The sequence below is a fragment of the Bombyx mori genome, chromosome 13 (genome assembly GCF_030269925.1).
Source record: "Bombyx mori chromosome 13, ASM3026992v2".
NCBI classification, from domain to species: Eukaryota; Metazoa; Arthropoda; class Insecta; order Lepidoptera; family Bombycidae; genus Bombyx; species Bombyx mori.
In genome coordinates, this window is record NC_085119.1 from 6,696,427 (window position 1) to 6,714,469 (window position 18,043).

At 34.4% G+C, this 18,043-nt stretch overlaps 1 protein-coding gene and 2 long non-coding RNA genes across 5 annotated transcripts; 1 reads left to right on the forward strand and 2 right to left on the reverse strand.

The window, feature by feature from the left end:
• Positions 1 to 1,450: 1,450 nt before the first annotated feature.
• Positions 1,451 to 12,430, reverse strand: LOC101738713 (synembryn). Its single transcript, XM_038014838.2, has 8 exons — positions 12,149 to 12,430; positions 11,927 to 12,066; positions 10,985 to 11,456; positions 10,231 to 10,436; positions 9,745 to 9,883; positions 8,845 to 9,085; positions 6,734 to 6,945; positions 1,451 to 4,594 (listed from the first exon to the last, which is right to left on the reverse strand). The coding sequence occupies exons 1-8, from the start codon at positions 12,230 to 12,232 to the stop codon at positions 4,439 to 4,441; spliced, it is 1,650 nt and encodes a 549-aa protein (XP_037870766.1). The 5' UTR covers positions 12,233 to 12,430; the 3' UTR covers positions 1,451 to 4,438.
• A 300-nt stretch (positions 12,431 to 12,730) lies between these two features.
• Positions 12,731 to 15,682, forward strand: LOC134199961 (uncharacterized). 3 transcript variants are annotated; one of them, XR_009974663.1, is made up of 3 exons: positions 12,806 to 13,056; positions 13,197 to 13,484; positions 13,969 to 15,682. It is a non-coding gene; the product is annotated as an uncharacterized LOC134199961 (long non-coding RNA). The 3 variants fall into 3 exon arrangements; XR_009974662.1 differs by having other exon boundaries at positions 12,808 to 13,056; positions 13,238 to 13,484; XR_009974661.1 differs by having other exon boundaries at positions 12,731 to 13,484.
• A 340-nt stretch (positions 15,683 to 16,022) lies between these two features.
• On the reverse strand, positions 16,023 to 17,864 carry LOC134199962 (uncharacterized). Its single transcript, XR_009974664.1, has 2 exons — positions 16,869 to 17,864; positions 16,023 to 16,382 (listed from the first exon to the last, which is right to left on the reverse strand). It is a non-coding gene; the product is annotated as an uncharacterized LOC134199962 (long non-coding RNA).
• Positions 17,865 to 18,043: the final 179 nt, after the last annotated feature.

Sequence of the window (18,043 nt, forward strand, 5' to 3'; positions counted from 1 at the left end):
GCCTGCAATGACCCAACTGAGTAAAATTTGGAAACTAATATTACCCACCGAACTAAAATAAATCTGGTCCGCACCCTTGTCTTCTCCATTGCTCTATACAGTGCAGAGACGTGAACACTCAAAGCCGTAGATAGGCAGAGAATCGACGCTTTTGAAATATGGCGCCGGCGACGTATGCTACGAATACCATGGACGGCCCGCCGCACCAACATCTCTATTCTCAAGCAGTTAAAAATAGAAAAGACTCAACGTCTAAGTCTATCCACAACCTGCCTACAAAAAATATTGCGGTATTTTGGTTGCACGCAGGGATACCAGCAATTTGGAACGCCTTGTGGTGACCGGTAAAATCGAGGGGAAAAAGCCTAGGGGTAGAGGTCCCAACCGATGGTCGGACCAAATAGCGGAGGAACTGAAAATACCTGTCAGCGATGCACCCCACCAAGCTAAAGAACGGGATCGATGAAGACAGCTGGTTGACGGAATCGGACAGAGTCACGATCCTCAGCAATGAGGGACCGATTGAAGAGAGAGATAATATATATGGGCTTACAACTTTTTTCCTCTACCTAATTGTTGAGAGCTTAAGGGGCTATTCCAGCTACGCGGAATTCGGACGGGTAGGTGAAGCCACAATTATTAACACTGACCCTAGCAAGAGCAATGCTTCGCTGAATCTACCCCCAGAACGTAATTATGACCCACTACGAAGATACGACGGGAAAGTCAGTTGGTTGTGTCTATGGCCTAGGTTGCACTTTGAGCTTTCGTCGCATTTAACGAGAACGGTGACCGGTGCTTAGAGAGTCTATAGCACCGAGAATGGACCGGGAGGTTCCGAGCCACATGTCTTCATGGGGCTTAAAACACGCTATCACATTCCACAAACGGACGGAACATTTGAACAGTGAGGTGTTTGTGCCGGATCATATTTTTTTTTGTATCTTGATTTAAAATTGTAAATATACAAAAACCTACTTTAAAAATAAATTAGAGTAAACCCACTGGGTTTGGTTCGTCAGTTCTTTTCGGAACTGTAGCTTTTTTGGGCTCGGAGTTTGAGACATGATTACCATTCGACAAAAATATCGTGGTGACATTAAAGTTGAAACCAATGAGTCCAATAAAAACTGATGAGTATGACGCAATAATATTGTATTAGAAGTTATATTATTTTTCGACGTAGTCACCTTTGAAGTTTATACACATTGTTTATCTTTGTACAAAACTTTAAATTCCTTTTTTTTTAAATCTTCTTCCTGATCCCAAATCGTTATCACTACATATTTATTGAACACTCCTACTATTTTTCTTCATCGGTCGATGTCGGAAAATTGGTAGCTGCCCCAACACACCTAAGAGACATCATGCGTGATATTTATTAGGTTGCGAACGTTTTAAATATTTAACAGTTACTAATTATTCTGAAAATCTAAATAATAGACAACTGTATTTTATTTTTATCTTTATTCCATTAATAATATATATTAAATTAATAACAATGATATAGCTTAGAAACAATATACTATGATTTCACACAACTATGATTTACAATACTATAATGTTGGAATTTAAATCAATGAATTATGAAAACTCTACTAGTAATAACATATTTAACACGACGTGAACCTATATAATCAAGTATAAACAGGTAAGGAATAGTACTTTGTGCACCAAGGGAGAAAAGTTGGATATTTCCTCCCGCGTGTAAAATTGCCAAACAAATTGGCAAACACGCTGGAGGAAATGTCCAACTTTTCTCCCGCGGTGCACATACTATTTTTTCTCCTACCAGGCCGAAAGTTCGTGGAGTACCGAGTCGGGGTCCAGGGGCGTAGTCCTGGCCGGGGGCAGGGGGGCAGAGCGCCCCCGTACGCATAAAAAAAACAATTTAACTGTTTTTTAATTTTTAAATAAACTACTACTAATTGAAAAAGAACTGTCTGATGAACACATCTTTGTTTAATACTTCACTATTAAATTTTATTGTCTTTTGTTTATTTCACTTTTACACTAAACACAATATTGCAAATTACCCGAGCACAACAATGGCGGAGAATTTTAGGAGCGTGAGAGCAGACGTAGACACTAACGCGCATGCGCACTTGTACCCAGGGAGAAAAAGTTACACTTTCTTCCCTGTACAGCGGGAGGAAAAGTTACACTTTCTTCCCTGTACAGCGGGAGGAAAACCGAATTTTCGGCGTGGGTAGGAGAAAAAAAACAGTTAACTACTATTTTCCAATCTGTGTATCAATCGATTTTCATTTGGTTTTCTTTATTAGACTGAAGAGTTCTATTTTAACAATAAAAGTACTGAAAATAGTAAATTTTTATCTTCAAGATGTCAAATAATTAATGCAAATGAATATAAATCTTGAGGTGTCAGTGATCACGGTCGAATTTCGATCATTGGTCGTACACTAGTTATTACAAATACATGAAATCGAGCATATTCTAGTTGATATGAAATAAATTATGCGTGACTAGGCTATTATACTACTACAGTATACTATGTAAATATACAAATGGAAACATACTTTAAAAGTATCAAACTATACTATTACTCTTTTTTATTTATTAGTAAAATTATTTTGATGTTATTAATTCATTTTCCGAGATGAAGATGATTAATGCTTATATTATTTTATCATTTAATACGTACTAAAAATTCATATTAAATATTACTTGGAGTAGGATAAAATGTTACACGATAAAATATTTACTATTTACTTACTTTTAAAATAGCTATAATACATTTTTTTTAAATTAGTACTTACATAATTAGGTTAGTTCATTACATCAACAACATAAATTATACTGACATTTTGAAATAATATATTCATACATTTTCCGAAAATAATTCACTACCTTTAAATTTTCCATTCATTTACAGATTTTATTCATTCTATCGTCTTTGGCATTTTGAGTCCACTACTGCTGTATAAAATCTATATGGCATAAGGTAACACCTTTTTGTAACATCCGCACTGCTATTGAGTACATATTAAGCGGTAGGCAGCGGTTTGGCTCTGCCCCTGGCATTGCTGAAGTCCATGGGCGACGGTAACCACTCACCATCCACCATGGGCCGTATGCTCGTCTGCCTACAAGGGCAATAAAAAAAATCGAGTTTTCATATTTACATCTAATGTAGAAATCGTCATTAAAACTTGATTCATAATCATACAACCAGATACAATAGAAAAACCAGAATAAAGCGCCCCTTTAAGCTTTCAAATTATATTTATCACAGGCAAAAAGAATCAGGCTAAGTTTTGTTAGTAACATTAATTTATTAATATATATTATAATATAAATTAGACTAAAGATTTTAATGATAAATGCTATATAATATAAATAGAGTATATAACTTCTAGCTCGCATCTTTTGGGTGATTTTTTTACCTGTCGTCCCCATAGGCGCATGACGGCCCAGGTTCAAACTGGTGTGAAGTGGTCATTGATGCTCATAGCAGCCCAGTCTCGACGCTGCCACCCACTCTGAGGTCCAAGTCTCAATTGTATTGTTAGGAGTCATACACACTATGTGATTATCCGCAATACGTTGCGAGTGTCACCTACCGGTTTGCGATTACCAACCACGACGATGAGAACGAAAAATTTCAAAGATGTACGTAGAAGGAGTTTCAGCTATTTACTAAATTTATATTACGTGAAAAAGAAAAACAAAGGAAGAAGTACTGGATACATTCTTATTTACAAAGACGAGAGCAAGCGTTTTGAAATATTTAAGACTACATAAACAAAAAAACGGGTGCACTAGAATGAGCATAAACACGTTCGAAGAATTATTAATCATTTTAAAGGCATTTATAACGAAGCAAGATTTAATAAATTGCGAGCAGCCGGATATTGTGTACGAGCCCTTAGAGCGATTAGCGCGCCTTTCTAACTGACACTCGTGTGGTCTGCATGATGATTGTTCACTTGAAGACCTTCAGTGTCGTGATGTTGAGCGTTATGGTAGCAAGAAAATTCAAGTAACAATCAAATTTATATACTGATCAAAATAGTCCTTATCGATTATGTTATAAACAGTAGGTATACTTCACCCGAATCACCCAGTAAGACAATAAACGATTTTACTTAAATAAATTAACCTAGAAAAATCAATGAAAAAGGCATGATATTTGGAAAATTAAAGTTTAGATTTTTTTTTATTCATTGCTTAGATTGTTGGACGAGCTCACAGCTCACCTGGTTGTTAAGTTGTTACCGGAGCCCATAGACATCTACAACGTAAATGCGCCACGCACCTTGAGATATGAGTTCTAAGGTCTCAGTATAGTTACAACGGCCGCCCCACCCTTCAAACCGAAACGCATTACTGCTTCACGGCTGAAATGGGTGGGGTGTTGGCACCTACCCGTGCGGACTCACAAGAGGTCTTACCACCAGTAAAAAAGTGGATTTATTTAAGACATTGTCCTTTTCGGTAGATCCTCTCTGAGCTGGAGCACATGCTCGACTGCCTGCAGTTGACCGTCTGCCCCGACCCGCGCCGGCTTCACCACGCCGGCGGTTACCATCTTATCGAACAAGTTGACAAGCTTCATAGCCTCGTACTCTTTCTGTAATTAAAAAAATACATGTAGGATCGGTAAGAACGGAACGTATGAAAAGAGTGTGAAACGGAGCGTTAAGATAACGGAGTGAGAGAAAACAGAAAGAAAGAGAGAAGAGAATGACATACAGAATGACAGAGAATTGGAAGATGGCGAAGACGGTTGAAAAATTAACAAGACGTAATAAAAGCGTTAATTATTAATTATTATTAGAAGAGAAGATTTTGGAACAGGGGAAGTTTTTTATGCGCTGCGATCCCTATTCTACGTACATTTTAATATTTTTTTTATTGCCTCCGTAAGCGAACATGCTCGATTGGCGAGCGGCGTAATCCTGAAACTAGATGTAGGGATCTCGAACAACTTCTCAGAGCGAATTCTCACCAGCCATTCTACAATCTACGTGTATCGCATAACTTCATTTCATTACATACCGTTTGTATGTTAGTCTATTGAGTGTTAAAACTTATACCTAGTCAAATTTATTCGGAATATATGTATGTATGCGAGTAAGCGGTCCGCAATAAAGGAATAATATGCCATCAATTTCACATTTTTCATAGTTTTTTTGTTTTCTTATCTATTCTAGTAACCTCGAGGGGTTATACTAGATTCACACAACGAGTAGGTGAGCTCACGGGACTCGAACCTTGTCTACGGGCGCCAGTAATCACTTAACACCAGGTGGGACGTGAACTCGTACGTCTGGTTAAGCAATAAAATGATAATTTCCAGAATGGTCGAACCAACATAAATAAATGCACACAGTTTCATGGATGTACTGTGATTAGAAGATGAGACTAGCGTGGGGGGGGGGGTATAAATTAAAATCAATACTCGTCATACTGGTTTGAAATTATTATATTAAAATTAAAATTCTGACGTCGTACCTTAAGGGAGTAAAAGAGTAAAAGATAGAAAGAAAGCTATCAAAAGGTTTTACTCAGTAAGGTTGAGATGTACCTACCATATAAAAAGCTTCAATTAAGAACGGAATGACGAAGTAAATAGAAGAAACGTCACTAAGCTCTGGGTTCCAAATATCATTCATAATTATGGTTTACAAATAAAATGTCGTGAATCTTATGATTAATTGAAAGGGGGTTTAGCTTAAAAAATTTAGCTTTGATTACAGAATATCTTTGAAAAAATGTAAATGTTGAAAGTAAAATACAGTAAAAGCTTCTTATTCGCGTTTTCACGATTGGCGAATTTTAAAAATGGGGCTAAAGATTCTTTATTCGCGGATCAAATCGGTACATCAGTACGTACACACACCGATAAAGAGGATTCCAATATGTAAGTATCCAACCGAATATCCTTTGTAAACGTGTTATCAAATAAACTAATAAAAATGTAAAATAGACCTTATTAACATTATTTTAAAATAAGTTGTTAAATGATATCGCCGCTGAATGCACTTGTTTTTTAATTTTTCATCTAGGAACGTATAATCCCGTATATGAATATAAGGATATGAAATATTATAAAAATGGTTGAACAATAACAAAATACTTAATTGTGTTTTCTGTACAACATTAAGAAAACAACATTTAATAAATTTTACACAGTATTATTGAATTAAATAAAACTGAACTCCTCTTTTTTTCTCAATGACAGAGATTTCAGTCAACCTATATAAGAAAAATTTTTTTTTTTTCACTAAAAAGTCAAGGGTTTTATATAGAAATTACATAAAAAAAGTTTTTCTTTACATGTAAATAAATTACCCTTCCCATTAGGATTAACGGTTTCTGTATTTGTGGCACATTTACGGAACATGGTATGTATACCTAACGAATAAAGAGCTTTTACTGTATGATGATGGCGTATAGTAGCGTGGTTGTGTAGTAGAGTGACCACAAGCACCGGTCACCGTGCTCGTTGAGTCCGTCGCTTGCGATGAAGGGCTCGACGAGCGAATTAACCCACCGACACAGCCCACTGAGTTTCTCGCCGGATCTTCTCAGTGGGTCGAGTTTCCGATCCGGTGGTAGATTCTGGGAAGCACTGCTCTTGCTAGGGTCAGTCTTAGCATCACTCCGGTTTGAGCCCCGTGAGCTCACCTACTAGTTATGGTTACACTGAAATAGCCTATCAAAGCTATTAGCTTAGGTAGGAAAAAAAAAAGAAGTAGAATGTGACCTGTTCGTCCGTCATGCCGCGGAAGGGGTCGGCGGGCGGCGGGCGCGTGCAGCCCACGACGGGATCCAGCGCGTGCGCGTGCCGGCGGTACTCCTCCGTTTCCGAGTCGGAGCTGGACGAGTACCGCGCGCCGCGCCCGCCCGCCAGCAGCCCGCGGCTCGCCAGGTGCCCGGCCGCGTTACCGAACCCAGTGTACTTCACCATGCGGCTCACTGTACGCAATCATTACTTCCTTCAGATACAACAATACACATCTACGCTTGAAAGGCAAACGTGACTAAGCGACAATAACTGCTTTATAAATAAACTAGCTGTACCCGTCCGCTTCGCTGGGCATTTAAAATTAACAGTATTATTTCTGACCCCCACAAAGATTCTCATCATTAACGCCCCCGCAAGTGATCTAGGGAGCCCAACGCTCATATAAATATTAGCCTATCCAGTAAGCACGTGTATTTTCTACATGGATACCAAGTTTCAAATCAATCAATCAATCGGATGCATGGTTCAGTAGCTATAACGGAACATCCATAAAAACCACTGTAGATTTATATATTAGTATAGATGTCAGGCAATAACCATATTCGATGCGCAAAAAAAAAGTATTCTAGGTCTATTCAAATCATTTCAATCCTACAGCTAGATTCGTTAAACTAGATTTTTTTCAGGTATTTCAACTTTAAATTAGTCTACTGTAAAGTTCACGCATTGTCGCTTAGTCGCGTTTGCCTTTAAAGCGTCGATATGCTAAGATGGACGAACGAGTAAATGGACTGGTAATAGTGTTCACCACTCGCAACCCATCTTTTTTTTTGTTCACCGCGATCAGTTACCTTTAAACCATCTGGCGCTATAACTATGTATATCGAGGGGTGAAGGTTTAAGCAACATTGTTGCAACTTTACGATATTACAAGTGGATGGTATCATTAAGTTTTTTTTTTTTTATATATAAAAGTACCACTCGTAAGTCAATAAATATGATTTCAAAACAATTTAAAATCTTTTTACGTTTTTTTTGTCATGGTTAATATTTAATTTCTTTTATTTTAATAACTCAATCCTCAGTACTCAAGGCATACTCGATAGTTTAAAATTCTAGAAACTGAGCTGAGTGATTAAGGAGCTAAAACTCGGCCACTGAACAAATGGGTTTTTAATTTGATTTAAACTACATAATGTACACTAATAATGATAAAGCATCAATGAAATCATCCACTCGTAGTGTGAATGTTTTGCGGCGTAATGGAGTATAATATAATATATGACTTATTTTTTATCCACATCAAAATCAATACAAAAATGATGGAGTACCCAATTGTTTTTTTTTGATGGGTGAAAGAGCTCAGAGCCACCTGGTGTTAAGCGGATACCGGAGCCCATAGACATCAACAATGTAAATACCACCACCTATCTTGAGACATGCTTTCTATATCTCAGTTTTACAGTACAAGACTGCTCGCCCTACAAACCGAAACGCTTCATATCATAAATAGGCAGGGAGGTTTTACCTACCTTTGGGGGTCAACACAAGATTCTCAACCACCAGTAAAAAGTACAAGGAAAAATTAGTGCACAATACATCTCACTAATCTCTCGTCGGCCCGTAATATCGGTGCGATCATAAACATTATCTGTATCATTTTCTGTTGTTTAGCAACTATCGTCAGGCAGTTGGAACAACCTCTGCCATATCTGAGCTGATTCATTAATTAAATCTACATCCATATTCGTCATTATCGAATATTCTCAGTGCTTAGTGCGAATTTTTGAACTTCTCGATCGCGTAAAGCTTCCCTTCGTTTGCCGCTAGGGGCGCTGTTCCAACTCCATTCTTTTTTTTTTTTTATTACCTTTGTAGGCAGACGAGCATACGGCCCACCTGATGGTGAGTGGTTACCGTCGCCCATGAACTTCAGCAATGCCAGGGGCAGAGCCAAGCCGCTGCCTACCGCTTAATATTCTCCACAAGCCTCGTTTGAAGAAGGACATGTCATAGTTAAAATCAAATTAAAATCAACAAATCTTAGTTAACTTTTACGCGATCGAGAAGTTAAAAAACTCGCACTAAGCACACAGAATTAAGAATGAAATACTTGACATCAGTGGTACCTTTTTCCTTGCAGAGTACGAACAAGAACTCCGCTACCAAGTCCCTCACGCTGGTGACGGGCGTCGTCAGCAGCCGGCACAGGTGGTTCCGCAGCTCGTCGCCCTGCTCGGGGGGCTTCGACACGTCGCGGAGATGCGGCAGCACGGCTTTACGTAAGAACTTACGTTGGACGCGTACACGGGCACATTTATTGAGGACCGTCAATATCGGAGATAGTTTTTCGTAAAGGTTCTGTCGCTCCTATAAAAAAAAAAAAAAAATTTTGCCCTTGTAGGCAGACGAGCAAACGGCCCACCTGATGGCGAGTTGTTACCGTCGTCCATGGACTTCAGGAATGCCAGGGGCAAAGCCAAACCGCTGTCTACCGTTTAATGCTCTCCACAAGCCTCGTTGGAAAAAGGACATGTCATAGAGCTCGGGAAACATCATAGAGGGGAGTTCATTCCAAAGCCAGATGGTATATGGCAAAAAAGATCTCTGGAATCGCACTGTGGATGAATGCAGTGGTTCTAAGTTCTAATATAGAAATAACTTAGCACCTTTTATAGGAAGTGGTCATATTAATATTTCATCATAATCATTATCAGTCTATAGCAGTCCACTGCTGGACATAGACCTCTCCCATTGCATGCCACTGAGCACAATAATAATATTTACTTTTTTATAATTGATGAATACCGAAAGTTCCAACTGAATAAATTATTCTTAATAGTATGTTGCATGAAGATCGGGCGGCATAAACATAAATATCAACATGTGGGCACGAATTAACACATTTCAGATAGTGCTTAAGTATGCTGAAATATATGGGGAGGCAACTAAGTATACATTAACTTTGACAACTACAAGAAACATTAACTTTCCTATAATATATTTTGTAATAACATTGGATTACTTACATCGCTAGCAGTTAGCTGATGTTTCAAAAATTGAAGTAGTATGACCAGTGAAGTCATATCTCTACCTTCATAAATATGGTCAGGCTTTTGTTTGTCTCCAATTTCTTCTGTCAGGGACATATAAAACAGTGTGTGGATGCTGAAATTTGAAAGTAGAAACATTGAACTGGTGGTTAAAAATTACCAGTGGTAGGGCATCTTGTGAGTCCGCACAGGTAGATACCACTACCCTTCCTATTTCTGCAATGAAGCAGTAATGTGTTTTGATTTGAAGGGTGGGGCAGCCATTGTACTTTAGAAATTGAGACCTTAGAACTCATGTTTCAAGGTACCCACCTTGTTGACATGTAAGCTGTAGATGTCTATGGGCTCCGCTAACCACTTAACATCAGGTGCACCCTGAACCCCTCCGTCCATTTAAAAAATATAAAACTTTTATAATTTAATCTTTTAAACTTATTTTAATTGTTATCAAAAATATAATACCTTGTTAGTAGATTAACAATATTATTCATTAAATCTAAATCATTTGATTTGGAGGAGGTTTGTACAGTCATTATCTTCCCAAGCACAGACACCAAGTTTGTAAATTGTTGTTTCTCTTTCTCTGTTGTGGGAGTATCTTCATTAGGCAATATTATGAGGTTAAATAAAGCCTTCGATAACTCGCACACAATTACTCGATCTTCATCCTGTAAGAGAATTTAAATATTTAATCGTTTTAATTTTATGTAAAAATGCTTCTTTATTCATGTTTTAAAAGAAAATTTTACAACCATGTCAGATTGTTTCTTTAAACAAGATATCCCAAAATTTAATGATAACATTTGTAATCCATAATGCAATGAAACTTAATTTATATTAATTACTAAATTAGCAATGTTTATTACATTGATTTGTAATTTCAATTAATGGTATGGTGGTAACTAAATGACAAGGATTTTTTTCTCTAGTATAACTTTGCCTTTCACCTGGTTTTCATTGAGTTTTGAAATACCCTGTATATTTATATGTTTAATTAAAAGTATTCAATATCACTGATAAACAATTTACCTTATGAACAGCATTAACTATTAATCATATTTTAATAAATTGTCATAAGCTTAATGTTATATGACAGGCACTACTAGCCAACATTTTACATTTAATAATCACAAGTGTTCATGTTTAAAATTTTCTTATAACTAGGTATACACACTAGGTTAACTACTTATTTCCCAACATTAATTAAAAAACTTACAGTGAAGTAATATTTTGGAGCATCTTCTGAATTTGCACTAACACTCGCCTCATCAGAACTAGGTTGTAAACTTTCAGAATATATTTCATTGAGATAATTAATCATATGCATTGCACCATCCTCGTGCCTAAATTTTAATCTTATGTTTTCTATTAATGCTGTCAGTATGAAGATCAATTTCATATCATACTGCATTAACTCTTTTTTGTAAGGAATGTGTTTGCATATTTTCATTCGTGTGATAAGCCCATGTGCTATTCTTGTGTTTACACAAACATTACGAGCCAGTTCACTATTGAATGTAATATTACACAAACACTTCATAGCTTCAATCGCTACTTCTTTACAGGGCACGACTAATAGAGTTGGGTCCTTTTCAGCAGACTCCATAGGCTCTAACAAGCCTGATTTGTCGATTAATGTTATGACCCAACGTTCACATAGAACATTTTCAATGTCATCTTGGTCACGGCTAAAATTATACATAAAATTTAATTTCATCCTACATATACAGGGTCTCAAGAGACTATTCTGAAAGTCGAAATGGTAATTAGTTACTATCAACAGTGAATAATTATAGAGACAAATATGAAATTACTTTATTTAAATCAATAATGAGAGTTATCATGTTAAATGTATTTTGGTACACACAGCATAAAGCAAAGGCAGGCCAGCAAATTCCCCCTTGTTCTCATGAGACCATACATTTCTTATATCAATTGAATTATAATTATTTTAAAATGCCTATTATTAAAAAAAAAAAATGATGGAAGGGTGTGTCGTGAGCCCGCATGGGTAGGTACCACCACCCTACCTATTTCCTATTTTCTTCTTTCAGAATCACCAGCTCTACTACATGGATTTTCAGGAATGGTTATTCCAGTTCCAATTGTTACAGTCAGTAGAATTTCAAAAAGATTATTATTGTTAGTTAACACAAACCTAAGAATCCTTAAAGCTTTTAAACATAGTGCATGTGTTGAAACCAAAGCATCATTTTGCAGGTGTTGAAAAAGTGTTGTCCACAGTAAAACTCTGTTAAACCTCTTCGTAAGTTCAGGAAATTTGAAAGTTTTTTCGTTCTGAGAAAATTAGATTATTAGATTAACATTCTGTTGGAATTACCAATATACCAAAGAATCCACAGAAATTATTCTCACTCACGTCTTTAACAAATTTTCGTAAAATATTCGTTATCTCTGTTGAGCTCTTACTATTTCTCAGGTCATCAATTTCCATTTCATCCATTTTCTGGTGTGTAATTCAAATTTATTCACTATTTAATTTAAAGTGTACACTCTAATTAACTTATTAGACTACCAATATCAATAAAGTTTTTAAATTGAAATTTCGAATCGAATTATCAAATGCAAATATTGACACCTAATTCTCGAATATATTAAGTGTATAATCTATGCACCTAATGTATTATCGGAGTAGCACGTTCGTCTATGTCACTTTATGTAGGTTTAAAGTTTTAAAGGGGTGAATGAAGTTAGCCCCTCAAAAAAATTTTTTTTTCCTGTTTTCTACTTATTTTCTATTAATTCGTTTGTTCATCATTTGTTCTTGATTGTTCACTGTTAATAATTGTTTGTTCCCCATTTATTTATTTTAAAAAAAATATTAAAAATATATCTAAAAGCTAGCCCCTCGATTGCAATTTTTAATATTTTTTCGTCCTTAATTACTCGTAAATATTCATTTTCGATTGTTCTTATATAAAATACGTTTGTTCTTTTTCGAAATTACTCATTTTTTGTTTAATTAATTGTATTAGTTGAATAAATGTATACAAAATATGTGTACTGCGCATGCCATAAGTGTATAATCTATGGCGCATGCGTCAACTATAATGCCTAAACTTTCTACGCGGTTTTAATCGTGAAAAAAAAACAATTATAAATCCTGAAGGATCAATTAATTGGTATACAGTTTAATTAAAAAAATTAAAAAATAAATAAATAAAATAATGTGCATTCGCGTAAAGTTAGCCCAAATACATTTTTTCCATCCTCCTATATACCTATCGCTATGAAGGTATAAAAAAGATAGGTTAAGAGTTCACATAGGTAATATAAACAAATAAGTAAATATGTTCATTATTTATCTTTCAAGAGATAATGTAGGTATACATTATAATAACATTTTGACACAGTCGAAATTATATTCCTAACATTAGTAAAATAACATTTTAATAATTTTTTTATAGGTTATGTATTGAAATTGTTGGAAAATTATTTCATGTTTTAGCTGGAAAACTACATGGAGAATTATATGCAATACAAGATAATGAGCTCCATCAAATGAATTCGAATGAAACCAAACTGTTTACCATCCAAATTCGATTGTCGGGCAGATAGAAAACGAAAATTCACTCATAGTGAACCTCGGCCTGCATTTGTGAAACGGCAAAGACTCACTATTATCAAGGAAATTGAAGAGACGACTAAAAATGAGATGTGTCGTATTATTATACCTTTGCCATCTTGTAGTCAAGGTAGGTGTAACTGTCAATAATTAGTTACACTCACAGATCTCCTAATCAAATAACAATATCAGAAAAAATGAGAATAGTTAGTTAGTTAGTGGAAGTAGCCAAAATGGGCAAGTGGATCTCAGTTCCTATTACATAAGGTACTAAGAAGTTTGTGAAAATGAAAATTTATCAGTGTAATATCACTTACTTACTTTAACAGTGAAGGAAAACATTGTGATGAAACCTGCACACCTAAATATTCTTAGGATTTTCTTAGGTGTGTAATCCACCAACCAGCACTAGGCCAGCGTGGTGGACTAAGGTCTAAAAACCCTCTCAATGGTAGTGAAGGCCAGTGTCCAGCAAGGGGATATATTATATGGGCTGATGATGATGACTAGGAAGTTAAATACTACTACTACTACTACGACAGTACACATATAATCCTATATATTTACAAACTATACGTTTGTTGGAAATTGCTAACATTATTTCATATTTCCAGATGTCCAGCCACTTGAAAATAGGTGTAGTAATGACAAAGCTATCCAAGTAGCTCCAGCACAGGAACACAAAGGCAAGGCAAGTGTGTATTGCCACATCACCCCTTAATATATCTGAAGCAAGTATAAGTAAACAATCAGAACCAGCAAAAAAAAAACTGTTGTTCCTGAGGACAAATTTGACAGTGATGAGTCAAATGCACCAGCAACAGAAGGATCAACTGTTGACTATGAGTTATCTCTCTATATCTCCACTCCATCAAAGACTTGTGCACTTCAGACTATAGCTCTCAAGAAGACTAAAAAGTTGAAAAAATGAATGTGTTAACAACTTTATCTAAAGTGAAAAATAAACAACGTTTATATATTGGTCTTCCACAAGAATTATGTTTCATAATAGGCTTGATTGAGAAACATACAAATGTTTCTGAACAAAATATTATATTATGTCTGATGAGAATAACATTAAATAGAACATTCTCTCAATTGGCTGATGATTTCGATTTATCTGTAAGTCAAGCAAGCAATATATTTTTCAACAAACTCCCAGAAATTGCAAATGTAATATCACCCCTTGTTAGACTATAAAAAAAACAATACAATAAATATATATGCAGGAAGGATAATTGATGTCAACTTGGTGGAAAATAGAAAGTTTTTAGATAGTTTGCCACCTACAAAACTCTTTTTAAATAAGTAATCCTTACTTATAAATAGGAAGTTTTGTAAGTATTTTCACTCTTCATTCAAAAACTACTGAACAGATTTTAATAAGACTTTTATGCTGGTCTTCTATGGCTAGCAACTCATTATTATTTTGATTCTGTTTTCCACAAATGTGCTAAATATGGGCTTATATATATGAAAAGGAATAAATATTAATGTTATGTAACCTTTGTACCTGTATGTTAAGAAGAATTTTTAATAAAACATAATTTAAATTGAAATATTATTTTTATTAAATCACATTCACTTTGTACACATCAATATTTTGTACTCCCTAAAAGGAAAATAGGTATAAAGTTTTTTTTAAATATTTAACATTACATTTTTGTGTAAGATTAGAAAATGGTTATTCTTCCAAAAAGAAACTACATTATCTAACAACTGTGCAACTTACTCGGAATCAAAATCAATACCTACTAATTATAGTGACCTGATTAGTTTTTTCAAAGTTGCTGGATGCTACACAAAAGTAGCAAGTTTTACTTTTAGCACAATACATATGCATTTGAACTTGTGCATAATATCTTTCTTTAATTTTTTTTTGCCTTTTTATTTATGGAAACATAGCATTACTCACTTGCTTGTTTGTAGATCTATCAAAAAAACATAATTTATGTTTTTTAACATAATTTATGTTTTTTTTAGCACAGTGGGCAATACCTTATTATTCATATTAATTATATACGGCGCGGCGATGCGAAAATTCATTACTTAATTATTTAAGAATGATAGGCATAATATAATATTTTAATTCGCGATCTGTTTATAATTTTTAATATATGATTTAAAAATAAGTTATCTTTAATATTTTTAATTTTGTGATTTATGGGGTGGTCACAGTCATTATTATAAAAATAGAAATTTTGAGGAAATATAAATGTTTAATACAAATTATTTTGATAATCGAAATAAATTCATATCAATCCAAATTCATATTTGAACTATGAAAATTGTATGGTATGTAAACAGAAATATATTTTATAATTATAATGACTATTTATTCCATGCAGTATCTGTGCAAGCTTCTCTAACCGACACTGCAACTAGAATAAAGTCTAATAAAGAATAAGAATAAACTTTTCTTCGAAGCTCAATTCTACAAGGGTATTCAATCAGATAGCTATCTATCTGTCGTTCCTGTATGAAATTTTGGTATGTCGAAATCTTGGATAAATCCAGCAAAGCTAAATAAAGTATTTACCTAAAAAATATGTTTATGCTTAAAGTCACGTGTTTATGTTATTCGAAAGTATTAAGCTCCAAGCAGCATTTAGCTCCAACTAAATTCATTAAGAACCAATTTTTCAATCGATGATTAAAACAACATTAATACTGAGAATGAATATTTATTTATAAAATACACATATGTTTTGACCACGAATTTTGCACGATAATTTAAATTAATATTCATTAATATTAATTTAAATAAATATGAATTAATCTTCTTCTTCTATAACCCATAGTCAACAGTTGATCCTTCTGTTGCTGGTGCATTTGACTCATCACTGTCAAATTTGTCCTCAGGAACAACAGTTTTTTTTTTTGCTGGTTCTGATTGTTTACTTATACTTGCTTCAGATATATTAAGGGGTGATGTGGCAATACACACTTGCCTTGCCTTTGTGTTCCTGTGCTGGAGTTACTTGGATAGCTTTGTCATTACTACACCTATTTTCAAGTGGCTGGACATCTGGAAATATGAAATAATGTTAGCAATTTCCAACAAACGTATAGTTTGTAAATATATAGGATTATATGTGTACTGTCGTAGTAGTAGTAGTAGTATTTAACTTCCTAGTCATCATCATCAGCCCATATAATATATCCCCTTGCTGGACACTGGCCTTCACTACCATTGAGAGGGTTTTTAGGCCTTAGTCCACCACGCTGGCCTAGTGCTGGTTGGTGGATTACACACCTAAGAAAATCCTAAGAACATTTAGGTGTGCAGGTTTCATCACAATGTTTTCCTTCACTGTTAAAGTAAGTAAGTGATATTACACTGTGATAAATTTTCATTTTCACAAACTTCCTAGTATCTTATGTAATAGGAACTGAGATCCACTTGCCCATTTTGGCTACTTCCACTAACTAACTAACTATTCTCATTTTTTCTGATATTGTTATTTGATTAGGAGATCTGTGAGTGTAACTAATTATTGACAGTTACACCTACCTTGACTACAAGATGGCAAAGGTATAATAATACGACACATCTCATTTTTAGTCGTCTCTTCAATTTCCTTGATAATAGTGAGTCTTTGCCGTTTCACAAATGCAGGCCGAGGTTCACTATGAGTGAATTTTCGTTTTCTATCTGCCCGACAATCGAATTTGGATGGTAAACAGTTTGGTTTCATTCGAATTCATTTGATGGAGCTCATTATCTTGTATTGCATATAATTCTCCATGTAGTTTTCCAGCTAAAACATGAAATAATTTTCCAACAATTTCAATACATAACCTATAAAAAAATTATTAAAATGTTATTTTACTAATGTTAGGAATATAATTTCGACTGTGTCAAAATGTTATTATAATGTATACCTACATTATCTCTTGAAAGATAAATAATGAACATATTTACTTATTTGTTTATATTACCTATGTGAACTCTTAACCTATCTTTTTTATACCTTCATAGCGATAGGTATATAGGAGGATGGAAAAAATGTATTTGGGCTAACTTTACGCGAATGCACATTATTTTATTTATTTATTTTTTAATTTTTTTAATTAAACTGTATACCAATTAATTGATCCTTCAGGATTTATAATTGTTTTTTTTCCACGATTAAAACCGCGTAGAAAGTTTAGGCATTATAGTTGACGCATGCGCCATAGATTATACACTTATGGCATGCGCAGTACACATATTTTGTATACATTTATTCAACTAATACAATTAATTAAACAAAAAATGAGTAATTTCGAAAGAGAACAAACGTATTTTATATAAGAACAATCGAAAATGAATATTTACGAGTAATTAAGGACGAAAAAATATTAAAAATTGCAATCGAGGGGCTAACTTTTAGATATATTTTTAATATTTTTTTTAAAATAAATAAATGGGGAACAAACAATTATTAACAGTAAACAATCAAGAACAAATGATGAACAAACGAATTAATAGAAAATAAGTAGAAAAAAGGAAAAAAAAATTTTTTTGAGGGGCTAACTTCATTCACCTGTTTTAAAGGTACATTAATCAAATATTAAGTATATGTAGGTATGTACTTAATACTACCTATTATAATGACAATAAGTTTAATATTATGTGTATAATCTATGTTTATGCCACTGTTTTTTTAAGGGATTTTATGACCTGGTAACTAAGACTTTTAGGTC